This window comes from Oenanthe melanoleuca, chromosome 1, assembly GCF_029582105.1.
Source record: "Oenanthe melanoleuca isolate GR-GAL-2019-014 chromosome 1, OMel1.0, whole genome shotgun sequence".
Classification (NCBI taxonomy): domain Eukaryota; kingdom Metazoa; phylum Chordata; class Aves; order Passeriformes; family Muscicapidae; genus Oenanthe; species Oenanthe melanoleuca.
In genome coordinates, this window is record NC_079333.1 from 40089852 (window position 1) to 40109903 (window position 20052).

The following is a 20052-nucleotide window of genomic DNA, read 5'->3' on the forward strand; positions in this document are numbered from 1 at the left end:
CTCTGCAAAAAGTTTCAATGTGCATTTTTTCCTGTCTTTGGATTGTTTTACTATCTGGAGCTAGTCCTCATCCATCTAACAATGAGATTTTACAGTACAGTCATTTTCATGCATCACTTCACTGCTGTGACTAAAATGTAACCGAGCCTTGGTGTGATTGGTGTGAAATCCAGCTGCTTTACTTATCAAGGACTGAAACCACTGCAGCCCTTAATTTAAAACTAGAACTAAAAGATTCTTTAGACTGGATGCAAATAATTCTCAAGTATTATTACAGAATATGAGCATCAGAGACAGCTTAAAAGTAAGGCAAACATAAAAGAGATGCACTGGAGCATTAAACTGGATACTTGGGGCTCAGTGTTTACCCCTTCCTTCCCTTAAACCCTCTGCTTAAGACCATCCTCATTTCACATACTCTATGGCATGCATTTACCTTGAAGCATTCATCAAAATATTCTGTGATCTTAATCAGAGGTAGGCACTGAAATCAGAGACTGCAGCTAACCCCCTGTTAGGGTTGCTTTTAACACTTTTTTGAACACTTTATCTGTTCCGAATTTACACATGGTCATCATATCTGAACTTTCTACACTTTTTTCATGCATCTGTGACACAGCAGAGCTCAGCTGTAAGAGATGGTAGCCACCTTGCCATGGTATTACTAATACTGCAAGGCAAAACCATCTACAAGCAAGGCAAGGAGGATTCAGGAAGCTGCAGACTGGTCAGCCTGTGATAAAATTATGGGGAAAATCCTTCTTGGAAGGAATGCCCAAGCACATGACAGACAAGGGGATGACTGGGAACATCAAGAATGGATTTAACAAGACCAACCACAGAGCTGGCTATGATGAGACATCTGTTTTGCTACAAATTCAGTAGATAAATGGAATATCTGAGAGACTTGAGGAAAATGGTCAGCAATTCCTAGTAAAACTGGTAGCTGGCTAATATTTGTGCTCCCCAAAGGGTAATGCTGGGGCCAATACTGCTAAAGATCTGCATGTAAACTAGAGGCACTGTAAAAGCTATCAAAGACATTCAGAGCAGTGCTGTATCGGACTGAAGCTATGGTGTGGCTGAACTTGAGCTGGAAAATTCACAAATAAGCTGGACAGGGACTTTTTACAAGGGCAAGTAGTGATAGGACAAGGGGATATTGCTTCATACTGAAAAAAGTAGGCTTAGATTATATATTAGGAAGAAATTCTTTACTGTGAGGCTGGTGAGACACTGGAAAAGGTTGCCCAGAGAGGTTGTGGATCCCTGTAAGTGTTCTAGGTTGGATGGGTTTTGAGCAACCTGGCCTGGTGCAAGGAGTCACTATCCCCAGCAAAGGCATTGGAACTTGATGATCTCTAAGGTCCCTTCCAATCCAAACCATTCCGAGATTCTAGGATCTGAACAATCTAACAATGAATATTGGGATTACCAACATAATGATATCCTCACAATTACATGGCAATAACAAATGAAATATAATTTCCCAGTCACATCTTCTGCTGGTTAAATAATCTAAATGCTCTGACATTGATGAAATAATTCTCCTCCATACCAAATTTTGACCAAACCCTGTGGCTTTTAGACTTCAACACATATAGCTGATGCTTTTGACTGCTCCATTACACATGCCATTTTAATGATATGACAACAAGGAATTTTTTAAATATACCTGGAAACTTGGGAGCTATCTAAATCCTTCTCATGGGAGCTAAGAAGATCTTGCAATTTGCACTTACTGCAGAATCACCAAGACAAACCTCAATACAGCAACTATTGTTTTAGAGGAATGAAAGATCAAGATTTCAGTAGGATTATAGCTGTTTTCCTGGAACAAAGGGCAAAATATATAGGCCTATTATGGACTGGCCAACCAATTATCAGCTGTGGTACAGGTCAAGTAGCAAAAACAGGCCAAACTATTTGACACAGCTTCATTGTAATCAGTGGAAAAGAGCAGCTTATTCCAGTGATAAATAACAAGCTATAAGTTTCACTAGCATTTTAAAAAAGGGTTTAATAAGAAAACCTTTCACTGCAGTGACCAACAATTACATCGCACAACACTCGAGGGAAAATCTCATTTGTCACAGAGGGGGAAGGTAGGAATGTAGATCTGAATCAGATTGTGAAATGAATGAATGTCTGCAGTTTGCATGCAACAGACAACTTGGTTCCCAACTGAAGAAGGGTGGGAGAGGTATTCTGTTTTTTAAGCACAGGGAATACTTTAAATTATCAGCTATTTAAGAAGGTATTCCATGTACTTGAATACTCAAATTTGCCACGAATGAGCGACCATTCAGCATCTGTGATGCCTGCACTCCCCGTCTGATGCACTTAAACTTGCTGGCAGCCATCCCAGAATCTTTCAAGGAAGAGAGTACATGGATGTTTGCAATAATTTATTGGCCACTGCTTGCAAGCCTCTGAGAAACAACATTAAAATTTTACCTTCTTGCTAGACCATTTTAAGTAATGACAATTAGAAGCAATTGTTAAGAACATGGTGAAACTTGCCTGATCTTGGGAACTGATTTGGCAGTGAACAGCAGAAACATTCTGTGAAGACCCATGGTCTGACCTCACTACTCCCCTTCCAGAGAGCAGTGTGGTTATGCCAGCAAGTGTTTATTTATTTAACTTGTAAAGCTGTCACTGCAGACAGATGCTATTGCAAGAATGTCCCACCTGATTAATTTCCTGTGATAGCCAAAGGCTTCTTGTGTACCACTTCCAAAAAAGAAAATGAGCTTAGAGGCAGGGGTAGTCTTGTTAATTATCAGAATGTATCTATCTACATGTGTTCCTGCTTCCAAGGTTTATTTATGGGAAAACAAAACAAAACACTCCATTCCTTTCTGAAGACAATCCCTTCTATGGGTAACCATGATTTACTTCTACGGATTTACTTCTATGATGAGAAATAGTAAACTTCTTCTTTTTCCTCTCTTTCTTCATTTCTACCCATTTCACAGGTGGAGGTCTTTTTTTTAAATAAAAAATCCTTACACAATGGGAGGTAAAAAATCAGATACAACAGCAAAACATAAATGCAAACAAGGGAAAGTTAAATAATGTTTAATTGATGGTTGGAACTGTTTACAACTGTTTACAATGGTATCTCTTAGAAGCTCTCCTAATACTATTAACCAGATAAATTCATGCTTTCAGAAATTTAAACTAGGATGAAGATGCTTCCTTGAAACATATCTGAACTCTCCTTATGACTCTCTGGAAAAACAGAAATCTGTTTGGGAAGAAGTTCAACATAATTGTGAAGCCTGGATGTTTACTTCTTTACCTGTGTTCTTGCCATGAACATTATTAAATAACCCAATAGCCAGTGATATCTTTCTGGAGATGCCTAATGTTTGTAATAACCAAATTACTGTGACACTGAGGCCAGCAGTATATAAGGGCAATGTAAAATGAACTATTTTATTCTAAAGTATAAACTTGGGTATGATCTGCTTTTTTTCTAAGAGCCTAGGATGAACATAAAGCTGAATATTCGTACTTTCAGGGTTTCTAAAATGCAGCAATTGGTAGCAAACCTTTATGAGTATATCTACAACAGCAGAGGTAATTTGAAATGTCTATCATATTTTCATGTAGGTGTACACCACAGTTTATAGCTTATATAAGGACCCTCATTTCAGAATTGGGAAAATATTAATGTGTCTTCCCCTTTCTTTTCTGTCCTGTTCTGCCAGTCTGGATTGCACTGTGATTTTACAGCCAGCTTTCACTGGAGTGGCTAACAGCAAACCTTGCTGAACATATATAGAATTAAATTTCAAACTGCATGTGGTGTTTAGTGAGACACATTTCATACCAGTATCTCACTTCAATAGTGAGAAATGCAATAGAATTTTCAATAGAAATGCAATTATGGTTTCAATAGAAAGAAAAGCACTTAACTCAATAGAATTGCATCAGTATTGTAGAGGTGTGAGATCAGATTTTGTAGATTGAATGGAGTTACCATAAATATATATTCAATCCACACACCCTTCAACATTCAGGCACTTGCAGGAGATATATAGGAAGCGACTGATCTGTATATGCATATATTAATGTGTGCAAATACAAAAAAATCATAGAATCCTTAGGCCTGGAAAAGACCTTCAAAGATCAAAAACACAACCATAAATCAAGCACTGCCATAATCATCTCTAAACCATATCCCCACAGGCCACATCCACACACCTTTTGAACATTTCCTGGGATGGAGACCTTCTATTGATGACCCTGCCTTGAGGGGGACATTTAAGTTCTTGAGGTGTCTTCCTACTTCATCTATTCCCTGATTCTGTGAGTTTCAGCTGTGATAAAATACTGTCTTCTTATTCATCTGACCTTGATATTTGTAGATTATTAATTGGCAAATTAAGAAAACATACCATTTAAATATAATTTATCACCTATCCCTGTTGCCAGAATTAATATTCAGCAACACTGCCTCTCTTAGATCAATGTTGTGCCAGAGTTTGGTATGGGCAGAAGGTTGGATAGGAGTGAAATTATTAGTGATTAATTTATACCATTTATATGGCGTGGTCTCAAAATGCTGTGAGATAGGCAGATATTACATCAAATTGTTCTTACCTACCTCAGGGCTGTTCTAACTTAGGATGGAAAAAATAAAACCCAAGCTGTAAGCCGAATCAGATAGGTATCTGAAATAAATTATGATATAATCTACTGCTCTCTTTGCTGCAAGGTTACCCCAGTGCCTATAAACATTCCTCAGAGATCCACACCGTCTGTGTTTAAAAGCCACCAAGCATTTCTAATTTAAGGATTTGTTAAAGCTATTCCTTACTCCTCACCTCCTGCAAGAACAAGCCTTTAATCTTGTCAAAACTTTATGACTAAATAAAAAATCTTAACTGAAATTTTTAAGAGATCTCATTGTGGTGAGGTACTTTATCCCAGGTAGCTGCTAACAGTCAGGGAATTTGGCCTTTAGTTTAAAAACAAATAGAAAACTGTTATAAAACTTTTTTTCCTTTTTTCTGTAAGCAAATCACCACCAACAAAAAAATCCTATTAAAAGAAATCAAGTATTAAAACTGTAACTGAAAAATGTTTAGCTTCTTGCTATTCAAGAAACTGAATTACATTTATAATAAATGGAGAAAATGTTATGCATCTCAATTTTCTGAACACTACCAGATCAGTTTGATACTTCTAGCCTGCGTAATTAGCATCAATAAAGAATCAAATGCTATTTTATATTTATGTGGGTATTTAAATATATGGGAAACTGGGCCAAATATGATCTGAGAATGAAAGGATATTTGGATAACAGAATCAGTACAGGATCCAGAATTCTAATCAGTTTCTATTAAAAACAGAACAGACCCTTCATTTTTTTTTTATACATATCTACTGGTGCCAAATCCAGCCTGGATGAATAAGGGACACACAGATCATGTTCCACATACTCCCACAGAGATCAGACCACTCTGGAAAGTCATGCAGTGACACTCAGGTGAAGATTTTCCCCAACAAGGCTACAGTGGTTGCCTGAAATTTTTGATGTGCTAAAAGGGAGGAAAGTAAAGGGGCTCACTTTTTGCTGAATGGGTGCTAAGGGCTTCATCACAGATTCCTTTGAAGTGCTGAGCCCAGAAACAAAGAAAACCAACCTTGAAAACTGCACACCAGTACTGTGTCTACTGAAACAGTGGACGTGCCTGAGGCTCTTCTCCTGCTCCAAGGACAACAGCCACAGGACAGCCCACATTCCTACCATTCATCTCTCACTCTCCAAGTCAAGGTGGACATATGAATAGCAGGTGGCCTCTGCCAGATCCTGGTCAGGCACAGCAATGACCAGGCTGACAATTTAGCAATATGGTGATTGCATTTTAGGGCCAGGAACACTTCTTGATACAGTTTTCCCTAATATGGATGCAGTCTCTATATCCCTTTTAAGAGCAAAGCCTCATAATTTGATAACAAGTAAGTTACAAACACAGAACTACTAATTCTCTCTCCCTCCTTAGAACATGCTTAAGGTATGGGGGGATGGGATTTGAGATGTAAATAAATACTAGATTGCACAGAATTGGAACTGTGATTTGAGCATTATAATTTTAAAGTTATAAAGAAGACTGCATGTGAATACACAACTTGAAAACACATGAACAGATGAAATCAAATAAAATTCTTCAGATCTTCTGTGAAAACTACAGCGATTGTCATCCTGGAGAATCCTAACAGACCTCCTACATCTATACTGCACATGAAGGGCAATTTCAGCAGGCCTTTCAGTGCATGGTTACCCCAGAGCACAAGTGTGTCTTCTCAACAGTGTTTCTTTATCATTATGGCTTTGTACAGCCAGCTAAATGCCCCTTTGCTTTACCATTTGGTGGATGATTTGAACTAACAGAAGGAAACAAGAAACATAACCCAGAAATGTGTGCTTTGCTCAATTACAAAGATGTTAAACCATAATAATGTTCCCTGCCAACATAATGAAAAACAGTGAGATGTTCACATCCTAAAAAACCAGCTGCACATGCAGGTGTCTGCTCCAGATGCTTCCCTAAGCACAATGTGATAAAAGTGATTATTCCTCACTCAACAGAGAACAGTCCCTGAGCAGGTATTTAAAGAAGGATGATAACACAGGTAATTAGGAACCCCATGCTTTACCCACAAAGCAATGCTTAAGAGGGTAAAGCTGAGAACCATCTGTCTAACATGTGGACCTTGTTTTTATTTGTGAATTTATCACAAAAAAGAGCAGTTTTCAGTCTGATTTCTCAAGTGAGATCCTACCTGGAAATTGATTAAGGATTAAACAACACATCCCTGGTTTTAATAGGTGGCACCCTGCTCTGTGACTCCAACAGGAACATGAGCATCAGAATGTAATACCTGACTGATGGACTATGAGGAGTGAGGGAATATCCTGTCCTTGTCCCAAAGTGGGCATAAGTATGTCCCAAAGCCTTCTCCTACCTTTGGACTTCCTGTCGTGGTAGCTCCTGCCTCGATAATGGTGGCCACTGTCTGTGTAGAGATTCTCCAGGTCCTCTTGCCAGGAGTCTGGGTTGAAGTGTTTGAGCAGGTCCTCCACGGTGTCGAAGGCGGCAATGGTCTGATCCAGCGCTTCCGCCGTGAGCGTGGGGTCAGTCACTGATGGAGAGGGATAGGATACCCCCTAAGAGTGACATACAGCTCAGTGCACTTGGAACAGACCACAGCACCACTTCAAACAACCAAAAACAGTCACTGACCAACTCCTTTCATTAGTGAGCAAAACAGTTATTCAGGGCCATCTTTTCAAGTCTCTGGGCCAGGACTTTCTTACACCTTGTGTTTTCTTTTTGTAAGGAGAAGAGATTCCAAGGAATTCCCAAGCAAATCCCAGAGGAGATGCAGGGAGCAAAAGCACTGCCACTGGTGGACTGTCAGTATTTACATGCACTCCTCAAAAGGAATGATGGTTTGCATATATACAAAGATGTAATGACAATGTCTTTGAAAGCACTGTGATGGCCATGGCCACAGAAATGGAGATGCCAGTTCTGTTGGTTATTTCACGTAAGGCAAATCAGAAACCACAGCAGAGAAAGACAAATGCAAAAAAATCCACTAGACTATCTTTCTCTGGTCAATTTGGACAACAAATTTTGGCATGGTTAGAGACTTGGAAAAATGGCCCTTTATTACCCAAAATTAAATGTAATACAGAACACTGATGAATTGACATTGAACTGACCTTTTACCAAAAATACAACTTACTAAACAAACAGAAAAAACACAATATTTGAATCTTGGGGGATACTGGTGGGTGAGAGGCTGGACATGACCCGGCAATGTGCTTGCAGCCAGAAAAGCAAACGATGTCCTGGGCTGTATCTAAAGCAGCGTGGGCAGCAGGGCCAGGGAGGGGATTCTGCCCCTCTGCCCTGCTCTGTGAGACACCACCTGCAGTGCTGCATCAGCTCTGGGGCCAGCACAGGGAGGACAGGGAATGCTGGAGAGAGTCCAGAGGAGGGACACCAGGGTGATCAGAGGGGTGGAGGAAAGACTAAAAGAATTGGAATTTTTCAGCCTAGAGAAGAAAAGGCATCAGGGTGACCTAACTGTGGCCTTCCACTGCCTGAAGAGAGCCTACAAGAAAGATGAAGAGAGACTTTTTACAAGAGCAGGTAGTGATAAGACAAGGTGGAACAGCTTTAAAAAGAAAGAGGGCAGGTCTGGATTAGATTAGAGGAATAAATTCTTTTCTGCTAGGGTGGTGAGACACTGGATTAGATTGCTGAAAGAGTCTGTGGATGCCCCATCCCTGACTGTTCACAGTCAGGTTGGTGAGGGCTGTGAGCAGCCTGGTCTGATGAAAGGCTTCCCTGCCCACTGCAAGGGGATTGAAACTAGGTGATCTCTAATGAACCTTCCAACCCTAGCCATTCTGTAATTCTATGATCTAAGCAACGTAACAATGAATATTTGGATGACCAACATAGTAATATCCTCACAATTATATCAGAACACCACATGGAAAACTTATTTTCCACCAGTAAGGACCAAGTACCATTCTCTGAGTGTTCCCACTGAACTTCTGGCACAATTTGACAGAATGACTGCAGCATCTTCAGTTTTATTGGAGAATATTTGAAACATTTTTAAAATTCTCAATTTAGAATTATAATATTCACTATTCACTATTCAGTATTTAAAATCACGATATTCACTATGCTATATCATTTTTTCCCAAATCCAAGCACAAGGCTAAGTAATATGTAAAATATGTATAAGAAGAACTATTAATGCAGATCTCTTACTTTCCAAAGGACCACAATCAATTCCAACAACAGGCATAGTATAGTACATTAATTGTTTGTTCAAACGTTGGGGAGAAAATGCTAGAAAATGAAATTCTTTCATGAAAACCCAGCTCTAGAGTAATGCAGCAGAAATAAGCCAGTTAAAATTAATGGCTTCCCAAAATACTTGTTTTGCCTCATCTCCCAAGTAAATGCATATGTTAAACTATTAATCTTTGTGATTAACTTCACTCAGTTGGGTCGTAATTGGAGGGTCAACTCATTTGAGTAAATTCACTTATTTGTTTACAGGATTGTGTCCTTCAATTCCTCCTATAATGGTTTTAAAGTATATATATAGCTTTTAAAATAAAACACTTTTATTTAATGATAAGCTATATCACAAAACTGAATATTCTTGACATTTTTCTGCATATGCTTGCTGAAAATATGGAAAGATTTTTAAATTATTAAAAATCAGGAAGAGAAGAAACGCAAATATAAAAATAGTGCAGTCAAGAAAGCACAGTTGCACTTTACAGCTTACCCAACAGCCCAAGAAGTTTCAGTGGGTCCACTTGTGACTGCAGTGCCTCTCTAGTGCAGTGCCAAAACACAGTGCAGAGGCCTGTAAAAATTCATGACCCCTTGAAAAGGAAGGCACACCTTGAAGCCTCTCTCCTGACTTCTACATGGCTTGGATCAGAGATTGCTGGAGATGGAAATCCCAGCAGTCAAAAAGCTCACACCAGCAGAGTGAACCCAGCACTGTTATCTAAAGCAATGTTGCAGAAGAGATATGCTGCAGCCAGCATCATGCAGGGTGCTAACACAGCTGCTGTGGTTACAAAAGGAAAGGCACCTAAATGCTCCTTTCTTCCTGAGGAGAGCCTGGTAAACTCATGGCAGTCAAGCAGGGAAAGATCAGACCCTGACTGCCTTCCAAAAGTGAGAGAGATCGTTCAAGGATGCTGAAGAAACAGGAGCATAAAAACCAGGCCACAGGTGTGTGGCTTACTCAGGGCAGGAGGTTTCTTCCCACATGTTCAACTGTTCATTTCATTACAGAAGGGGAGGTCAAGCTGTGAACATGCAGGGCATTTCAAACTCCTGCAGGCAGCTGGGATTCCCCATTCTCTTTTCAAATAAAAGCTCCTACTCAAGGGATCTGTGCAGCCTCCTTCAAACACAGAAGAAAGCTTAACTTTTTCTCAGTGACAGCCAAATCAAGAGGAATTATTTCAACAGCTGAGATAGCCTCCTGGCAGCAGCACCATGTGACAGGCCCAAAAGCAACTTCAAAGCTGCCAACCCAACTGCCTCTCTTTTGTCCTGCCAAGAATGAGGCGCTGGCTTTAGGAGAGTTTGTGCTTGTCGTAATCTGACTTCTGAGATCACATCCAAAGAGGGGGCAAGAGAAAATCTAAGCAGCAATGAGGAGCAAAGATCTTCCACATTATGTACATCCTTTGTATTTCTTAGAAGCACTGAATAAATTTTTAATTTACTGGAACACAAAGATATCTTTTTATGGTATGTGCTCTTGCTCTTAATTTCTGTCTGCTCATTCTTTTCACTTTCCTATCTCTATTGTGAGCCTGACAGGCAATTCAATGTGCATCACAGTTTTTTGTTGGTCATAAAACTACTATACATATAATGGAAACTAACTTTATAAGGAGTTGCATTTTGTTTCCTTTTTTTTCCTGTTTGCCATGATGCGTTAAGAAGCATTTTTTTTAACTTTCTGAGAAAAAACCTGAACAAAAAAACCAAACCAAAATATAACTTTGTAATATGACCTCAGATGTGGAAGAAAGAATTGCTCCAAAATTTTCATTTTGGGAGTTGCAGTGTGTCTATATACTAAAACAATTCTTTGGGTTACTTGTGGGTTTGAGAGAAGAAACTCAGACCTGTCATGCTACCTGAGCATCAGCAGAATTGCATATCATCCTGTCCAACACTGACAGGCCTGAATTTGTCCTTCTGCCTCTCAAGACCATAACAGAATTCCTGAATCTTTCTCTCCTGAAGAACTTGAATGTCCTCAGACATTTTCCTTGGTGACTGTGAAAAATTGCTCAATCTCGCTGCCTTATCTTCTCTGAGGATACAAAGGACTTGAGGGTGCAATATGCTGGAGAAAGTATATTTTATTAGATAGAGAATGACATGGGAAAACCAATGAAACCAAGGTTTAGCTACAGGTTTCCATGTGACCTTGGGCATCAGCTTGCTACCCGTAATATTTGTACTGAACTTAGCTGCAACACATTAAAAACAATTTTTCAGAAAAAAAAAGATGCAAAAAATAAACTTGATTTATCAATATTAAAAGGACACTGGGTTATTGTTTGGTATATTGTACACTTTATGATGTTAAGGATGTTAACTAACATGGCATTTACCATAGGCTTAGTCTCATTTACACAGTTACCTGATGAGGGAGCCCTAGGCTTACCTTTTCAAACATCAGCCTACCATATTTTCAAATAAAATATTCCATCATATCGATTTTTTTTTTTTAAGCCCACATTAGAATGAAAAACGCATTTGTGTCTTTCAGTAAAACTGTTCTAGCATCTCCTGCTTGGCACATCCAGTAGATCTCAGCCCTGCTAACATTACTCCTCAAGACTTTCAGCACAGTTGGTTCCAGGCAATCAGTGAATCCTATCATGAAGGGCAAGTGTCATTTGCAAATTCAAGAGTAAACGCAAGTGAGATTGGCTTAACATCTTCTAATTTTGGCAGCACAGAGTTTTCTTTCTACTTGCTGCCTTGATTGGACCCTGATCAGTATAATTTACCCATATTTTATTTACAGCTCCTTCACCAGCTACTCCTGGAAGCTACTGTGACAAAGGTGCTATCACTAACCTTTCTTCCAAGAATGCTTCAGATATTGATCTCTAGTCTGCTTTAAGCACTTACCCCCATCTCATGTGTTTTAAGAGGACTTAACAAGAACTGTGAAGTGGTGGAGAGCAGGCAGCAAAGCACACAGAAGAGGACTGCCCATATTATGAATTCTCATGCTACTATGCCATTCCCCAGCACTGGGAAATGGCAGAGGACAGATTTTTTGCCAATGACACAGATCAAATATAATGAAGAGAAAATTTTGATACTAGATTACTTGGGTTTTTTTCTTTCTTAACTTTCTTCCAAGCTGCAATTCACTGCTGAATATGGAGTAACTGTATCTAACTTCATATATAATATTTTACTGGAAACATTTTTTTAAAAAATTCTCAGTATTGACAATGAAAGGCCAGATCCATTTTCGTGCCAGCCTGCTTTATGTATAGTCTTCCATGTAAGTCAAGACATTATATGATTAAAATTTTTAGGTTTGTATCTTGTATTTTCACACTGGCAGGATGAGTTTGAAAGCAAGAGATGTTTCTTAATGGCTGTCTCACATATTTACAACAGCTAAGGGCATATCCTGAATCTTTTATCCCTAAAAACATACTGTTTGAATCCGTATCAGTTGGATAAAAACTTTATTCATCCTCTTTCAAAGGTGAATACATGGTTTCTCTGTACAGATGCCATTTTATAGAGCTGGACTCAATCCACCCTATGAATCCATCCATGAGCAAAACAGTGAAAAACTACTTACTGAGACAGAGCTTGTGACTGACTCCCAGTTGGTTTCTGAGGCTGCATGCTGGAAATCATCCTAAGGGGAGAAACACACAGGAAAAATCACCATTAAGGACATATCCTAAATTAACTACAGAATCTAAATTAACTACAGAATGTTTCAGCATTCAACATCTGTCACTTTTTCTAACCCTTTTTAATACGAAAGTCCCTTGCCATTGTCACTCCTCAATACCTCAGTAAAACTACTTCCATTCAGGTTCCTCCCTTTTCAATGTTTATAAACTCCTTGTGAGCTTGCTTGGAGAGGAATGTGTAATTATTATTATTATTATTATTATTATTATTATTATTATTATTATTAGCAATAACACTAATAACAATACCAATCTGATATATGCTGCTTTGCATAGCAGGACCTAATCTGGTCAAGGACATTACATTCATCTGCCAACATAAATATTAAACACCATCTCTGTATGTCTACAATCAGAGCATTAATACAGTTGCCAAATGATCTGTTGGAAAGAATGTGAACATGCTAATTCCCTGGTTCTACTTAGTCAAGGTGAAAAGCAGGGTAATTTAATCCATTTGAAAAGCAGTGCTAGCATGGCTGTACTGCTTCTGGTACTTGTGCTGAAGAGTCCATGATCATCACTTCACTATGTTTTGTTACATCAAAAAACCCAGCCACAGGACAATCTCATTAACAGTGTCATTGCACAGAATCTCTGGGCATTTATGATTAATTTGAGTACAGGGATGGGATTCACATCATCTGTCTTTGGACATCTACAAAGCCAGCATCTAAGCTAGTTAGTCTTGTTTCCATTTACAATCAACTAAACCTGGCATTTCTGGGGTGCAAATCATCCCATCTGTTTTAGAAGCTTTACTTGGGATGACAGTGCACCGTGAAATGCATTTTTGTCTCCATTGTCTCTATAAAGGAAGCCTTGGAGGCTGATCTTAGATACAGATGTCAAAAAAGCTGATACTGACGTGGTCACTTAAATCCTAATCCACTTTTCTGACTTGTGATGAGCAATCACTACTTAAATAATGAAGAAGCCATTTCTTTAATCTTTTGGCAGCTTTACTCATTTCCAACTGGAATAACTAAACTGTGAAAAATGAGAAAAAAAGGCAGCATTTCTGAATGGTTCTTAAACACACACATGCAGCGACTAGCTAATGATCGGCATGAATATGCAGGTAAGGGAACTGAAGTGACAGCATACCAAGATTCTCATTTCTAATAATAGAATTTATAATGAAAAGGTGTAAGGAAGATAGATCAATGCCTTGGCTCAAAACTTCATACTGACTCAGTATCTGATTTAAGCTGGCAACTGAAAGGAAATGGAAAGGAAACTGCACAGCCGATGCTCGCTAGACTTGATCCTGTATTGGACCACAAATATATATATGCATATATTAAATTATTTCTTAGGAATGGAAAACAGAAAATTGATCTCATAATTTGCTAATTCACCAATAAAATGTTCCTTTAGTCAAGAAGGAACAGAGCTGCTTTCATATCCAGAATCAATATACTTGGTTTTTTAATGTTTTTCATTTGATAGAGAAAAATATTTAAATGCCTCAAAAGTCACAAGATTGTTTATTCAATACTGCTACTATTTCTTCTTCTTCTTCAGTATTTAAGATTAATAGAAATCAAGAAATCCCATCACTAAGTGACCACTGAAGCTGCAGAGCAATTAAAATGTTAAGAATTATGTGTCATTTTGTGCTAAGAATACAGAAGAAAAACACAGGTGAAATTTTCAATGCAGATTTTTTTCTTAAAAGCAGTAAAGAGATCTGCAAGCTATAATCAAGTCATACACCATTCTGAATATGCCTACCCTGGCCACATTCTCTACACATTTGCTTGCCCAGCTCTTGACAAGTCACAATTTAAATTAAATAAAAAAGTATTTGAAAAGTTCGTGAATCCTCTGGTAAAGGCTGCCAGTTGCAAAACTTGGAAATAATTTCCTCTCTGTCATTAGCTTCCATTTAGCACTTCCAGGAAAAAAGTGGCATTGAGTTCTAAAGTATTATTTTAAAACAGAAACAATTTGCTTCACTGAATGTTTTGAGAAGCCTGTAGACTTGTGTTCAAAGGGATGGACAATTTGTTTTATCTGAATGTGGATATCAAAACTGTTTCCTTAGTCTGTGATTCTTTGAGTTGGTTCATGCCAGGAAACCCCTCCAAAATCCTGATATAGACACGTGTACCACCTGCTTCTTGGATCTCAAACCTGATGACTGCACATTTCAACTCTGATTATATTCAATCTGCATAAACTATTTACAACTCTATGGCTTTGTTCCACCACCACTCAAGGCAGCTGCAGTCATTCTTGGCTTCTCGGCGCTTTCAACCTCTACAGTTTGGAGATTATTATTATCTGTGGCTTCTGCTTGCAGCTATTTCAAATAATAATATCAAAGTGGTTCTCATCATTACAAAACCCTCTCCTCCTTCTCACCATAGCCCCTAGCAGAAACTGAAGGACAAATCTCTTTTCAGTGCTATCTGTTCAATTCATTCTACCTTGTTCATGTGAATCTGCCTGTGATCGCCTTGGCTGTTGTTTTGACATTGTTTCTTCATTGCTTAAAACAACATTAAAACTTTTAGTTAAAACATTTAAGAATTGAATGAGGAACAACAGGGTGGTAATAATTTGGCTACATCACCTTGACAACAGTGCTTTTATTATTGTATTGTGTCATGGTAACAAAAACTTTACTAGAGACTTCAGCAAAGCACTGAATTAACTGTTCTACAAACAGCAAAAATACAGGCAAAACAACAGGACTGCCTATCATCTTCTGATAGCACCTACACTCAATGAAGAAAAATGACTTCCAAACATCAACTTCCAAAATTATACCTCAGCAAGACAAATTCCGAGTCAGTCCTCAGAGTTAAATATGTATGGACATTGATATATTGCTCCTGGCTCTGTTTCAGACAAAGGAAAGCTACTCTGTCCTTCACAGACGACTTTATAGCCTGTCTCCCACCACTGATCAGCAATAAGTGACAAGGAGTCACAGGGAATAATCAGTGTTTGACCCAGGACTTTCAAGTGGAGATCATGATGCAAAATCCCAGGTACCAATGATGTATGAGACTGCAGATCCAGAGAGCACCGGCTCCTGAGAAGATGATTTACAGCCTGGGGGTCCATGACCTGCAGCAGCACAGGCTCTGCTGTGTTGAATCCATGGGGCTTGGTAGGGTCAGTAGGAACAGAGAGGCAGCAGGAAAACACCAGGGATGTGCCTGGGAAGCTTGCCAGTTTGAGAAGCATGCTGTCATGCATGACTCGCTTTGTTGTACCACCCATGTGGCAAAACATGCGAGTCCTCCCAGCTATGCTGAGTTACTGCCTGGTCCTAAAATTAGAAGAAAGAAGCACTGTGGTTCTTCACCTTTTTAATGTAGTTTTTCATTGTAGGTTAGTCTTTTGTCATCTTGGCGCATGACTGCTATGAGAAGGATGCCTGGGATAGGCAATAACCATCACAGGACAAGCACAGCACTCTGACAGCTCTCTCCAGTGCAAAGAAGCAGCCCCACACCTCTACAAGCTTCTCTGCCAATTCTTCTCATTAATCTGCAGGTTTCTGGGGTGATTGGATTAGATTTGGTAAAAAAATTGTTCATCTGACAAAACAACGACAAAATATTGCCCATGAAAGCTGAGGTGATGCTCTCCACTTCAGTGAGTGGGAGAGGCTCTCAAAAGAGCTGTGATTAAGAGTCCAAGCAGATCTCCTGACTGATTAGGGCCCATGAGCAATAGTACCTATATTCACACTAACAATTAAATGTGCAGCTATTACATTTCCTATAAAAAGTGACACATATTTCAAGCAAACTCCAAAGTCAGAACATGCTGTATAACAGAAATGGTACTACATGTTAGAGGCAGAAGAAAAGTCATAGCTCCATTCAAAAAAATGCTATGATACATATTCAAGGTTGTGCACTTCAACTGATTAAATTTAATTTCCCATATAGCATTTTAGTACACTCCAAGTTCTATAAATATAAACATATAAATTTAAGCTTTGAAATATCTTTCTCTTGTACCATACTTTTTTTTCATCACATCACTGGGTTTCAATTTAGTGTCAGAATGGTATTTATTAATACCTCTTAAGGATTCTGAAAGATACCTATAGCAGGCTACTAGGAAGCCTGCATTTTTCTTACTCTGTTCAGCTCTGGTGACCAGACATTAAAATAAAAGTTACTGAATTCGGAGAGCGTGCAACAATGATGGTTTGTAATCTGGGAATCATGCCTTGCAATGAAACATTAAGTGTGGGCCAGTGTTTTTCAAGAAGGTTAGGTGTGAATTGACCTTGTCTCTCCTGTTAATAACCCATACTCTGCTAAAAGAGCCTACTATCAATGTCAACAAGCTCTTTTATTTGGCAATACAAGCACTGACAAATCCAGGTAGCTGAAATGTGAAGGCAGAAATATGCAAACTGGAAGTATGAGTAAATTTTACCACTGATCCCAGCTATTACCGGACCAGCTAAGAAATTAACAAATAACTTTAATCATATGGAATTTTCTTTTCTATTTTTTGATGCAGACCCATAAAGGCAGGCCATCCATGACAACAGTATTTTGAAGTCAGTAGCAAAAGGTCAGACAGCCATCAAACTGTCTGATCTGAAAGGCAATAGTGTGATTCTTGCCCCTCAAAAAAGACATAAATTGAATTTCTGAAGCCCAGTTGCCACTACATATCAGTAGTTATAACCTTATCAGCTAAGCTAATATTAGTGCAAGGCAACATACAAAATTCCTCTTGATTTTTTCTGACACATTTACTAGCTATAAATGAACAGGAAACATAAGATATGTAAAATATCAAAAGTTTAAGGCTGTAACAATGATTAGGTTAATTGCAGTTCGCTGCATTTTTTTATCAAAAGCTGAGGTAAGACTGAAGCAGAAGAATATATTTAACAAGCTGTGTTTCGTCAATACTCCCCTCATCTTTCACCTAGTGGAAACATGTCTGAGACACTGATTTTTAAATGATCTGTCTAAAAGGTCACATAATACTTGTTCAAATGACATGATAGCTATTCCTTTGAAAATTCAGATGTCAGCTGACACTATTATGCCTATGAGCATCCTGTTTGCTACTTATACCCACAAGAAAATGTGCAGGACTTCATTACCATGCTGTGCAAATTGTGCATTACCTTCATTTATTCCATTTATCACAGAGGCTTGTCCTCAGATCGCCATGTACAACAGATTTGCTAATAGCTAATCTGCTGCATACTGCAGTTAAGCAATTATAAACAAAACACACAAATCAACTAACATTCATTGTAAATATTCTGCAATTCCTCCTTTGCCATTTTTATCTGAATGGCAAATTTTGATTATGCAATTAAAACACTGGGGTAGAAAACTTGAAAGGCTCTCCCAGGCTGTCTCTTCCAAACCCCTCAGACTGGTTGGCTGTTTCCAAGCTAAATTTATCTTTATTGCACTTATGTAAGTACCAGCTTTATCCTTTTCTTCCCCTCCCAAGTTTGCTTCCTGCAGCAATTCTGAAGAGATGTTATATCTCCTCTCAGCATCCGTTTTATTACACTAAGCAAGCCAAGCTGTCTTGGCCCTTAGTAAGAAATGTCCTCTTCTCTCCCATTGTCCCTGAACTCAGTCCAAGAAAAATGTGGTAACTCTGTACCATGGAGACCAGAACTGTACAAAGTATTCCAGAAAAGATGCAACTACAGCCTCATTGGTCTCATGCCTAGTACACTGAGAAATTTTCTTTTCCCCTCTTCAATAACCAGTGATATGCCATTTAGCAGCAAATATTTTTGCTATTAATCTCTATATGAGTGACCTCTTTACTCATTTTTGGGCTGTTCCATTTCACTGCAAATCAATTCTGTGCTGCTCAAGGTCATCCAGCTTGCCTCTCTGATGCTCTGATTTTCCCATTCATGAGCAATGCACTTCAGCACTGTGCGTGCTGCAGAAACCATTAAATGCTACTCTGCAGGTTGCAGTGCTGTCCCTAAAACATCCCAAAAATAAAACTGACCATAAGATCAACCTTTTAGAAGCTCCTATTAGCAAGCTGTCCCTAGCTGAATACTCCTGCCCTTTGACTGCCATGTGCCATCTTCTCCAGAACAAGGGACTGTTTCCTGTGTGACACAGCTGCTCCTCTGAAGTCCAACCACATTTGCTAGACAGCATTTCCTTCCATTCCAGGCTATCCTTCATCCATGCACCATCTCCACTGAGCCCTGGCTCACCTTACTGCAATCCAGGGATGCAATCCAGGTGCATTACACTTACACTGCATCTGCTCCTCACTCCCTTTCTATTCCCATTGTATATAAAGCAGTCCTGCCCTCAGAAGTGACCCTTGGTCCCCTATGTCTACAGTGCCCATCTTTCAGCAGTGACAGTGGAGCAGTCTGGAGGCAGTGGGGCTCCTTGCTCACCTTCTAAGCACACCTGGGCCATGGTGGCAGCTCATTTTGCAGGGCTTGCTGTCCCCCTGTGATGCCCCATGCTGGCTCTGCCAGGGCAGTGGGAAGCAAACATCCAGAGGGGTCCTGATCAGGATGCTGCTGCACATCAAAATGCAAAAAGAGCCTGGGAGGAGTGATCCCATGAGCCAAAAACTTGCTGTCAGGTCAGTATCTAGTGCCCTTGTGAGGACTTTGGTGAACTTCTGCCATGCTGACTGGCAGGGTTTTGGAAGCAGCCTCCCTGGTAATAGGTGCCTCTTGCCCTGAGCAAAACTGAAAAGCTGATACTTCACTTGCCTGGTAGTGTCCAGGTGGGCAAAAAACTCTTTCAAAGTTAACAGAAGGCAGTGACAGCTGGTTATTTCAGGTCCTCCTTCTTGGTGTGACTCACACCAAATGGGAATGAACTGAAAGGCCCCAGTATAAGGGATATAAGGGAAAATATTAATGAGAGAAAACCTCCTAGGAGCAAGCTATTAATTTTCTGACTTCTTTCCACTTGAGTTTCTACAACTTTTTTATAGATTTAAACATGGTCCATAATCAGAGAAAAATAATCCTTAACAAATACAGTGCAATTTCATTTAATATTCCAAGTTTTCCATCGTTCTGCCAGGAGGATCTGCTAAGTGCTCAGACATGCACACTTACATTTTCAGATGTGATTTGGGAGAAACATGGAAGCAATAATAATAATAACAAAAAACTCTAATGGAGCTAAGTAAATTCAATTCTAAAGCTGAGGACACAATGTAGAAAGGTACTGATAAGGGACATTAGCTATCCTAGCAGCAATCCCAGCCTATTGATTTTTTGTGAAGGATCCATTTGTTTTTGAGCTCTCTGTCAGAGGATGGTGTTTAATTCTGCAGTAAGCATGCAGCAACAGCATGTGTTATGTTTCACAGATAATGCAAAACAAAGCATTTGTTCACCCTCCTGCTTTGACTGGAAGGCATTGCATTTTCTAGGACAACAAAAAAGGACTGCTATCCAAGTTTTATAAGATATTCAATAAGCATAAAAATAGTGAGAAAAGCTAATCTTGGAAAAATAAAAGAACCATTTTCTCAGCTTTTCCAGG

General features: G+C 39.1%; 1 protein-coding gene across 4 annotated transcripts in view; it reads right to left on the reverse strand.

The window, feature by feature from the left end:
- The window catches only part of PDGFD (platelet derived growth factor D), a 135721-nt gene that overhangs the window by 16220 nt on the left and 99449 nt on the right, over positions 1–20052 (reverse strand). For all 4 annotated transcript variants that reach the window (XM_056489736.1, XM_056489728.1, XM_056489750.1 and 1 more), the window contains 2 exons: positions 12427–12486; positions 6985–7186 (listed from right to left, as the gene is read on the reverse strand). In XM_056489736.1, coding sequence (XP_056345711.1) covers positions 6985–7186; positions 12427–12486 — 262 coding nt within the window. The remainder of the gene's footprint in view (positions 1–6984; positions 7187–12426; positions 12487–20052) is intronic.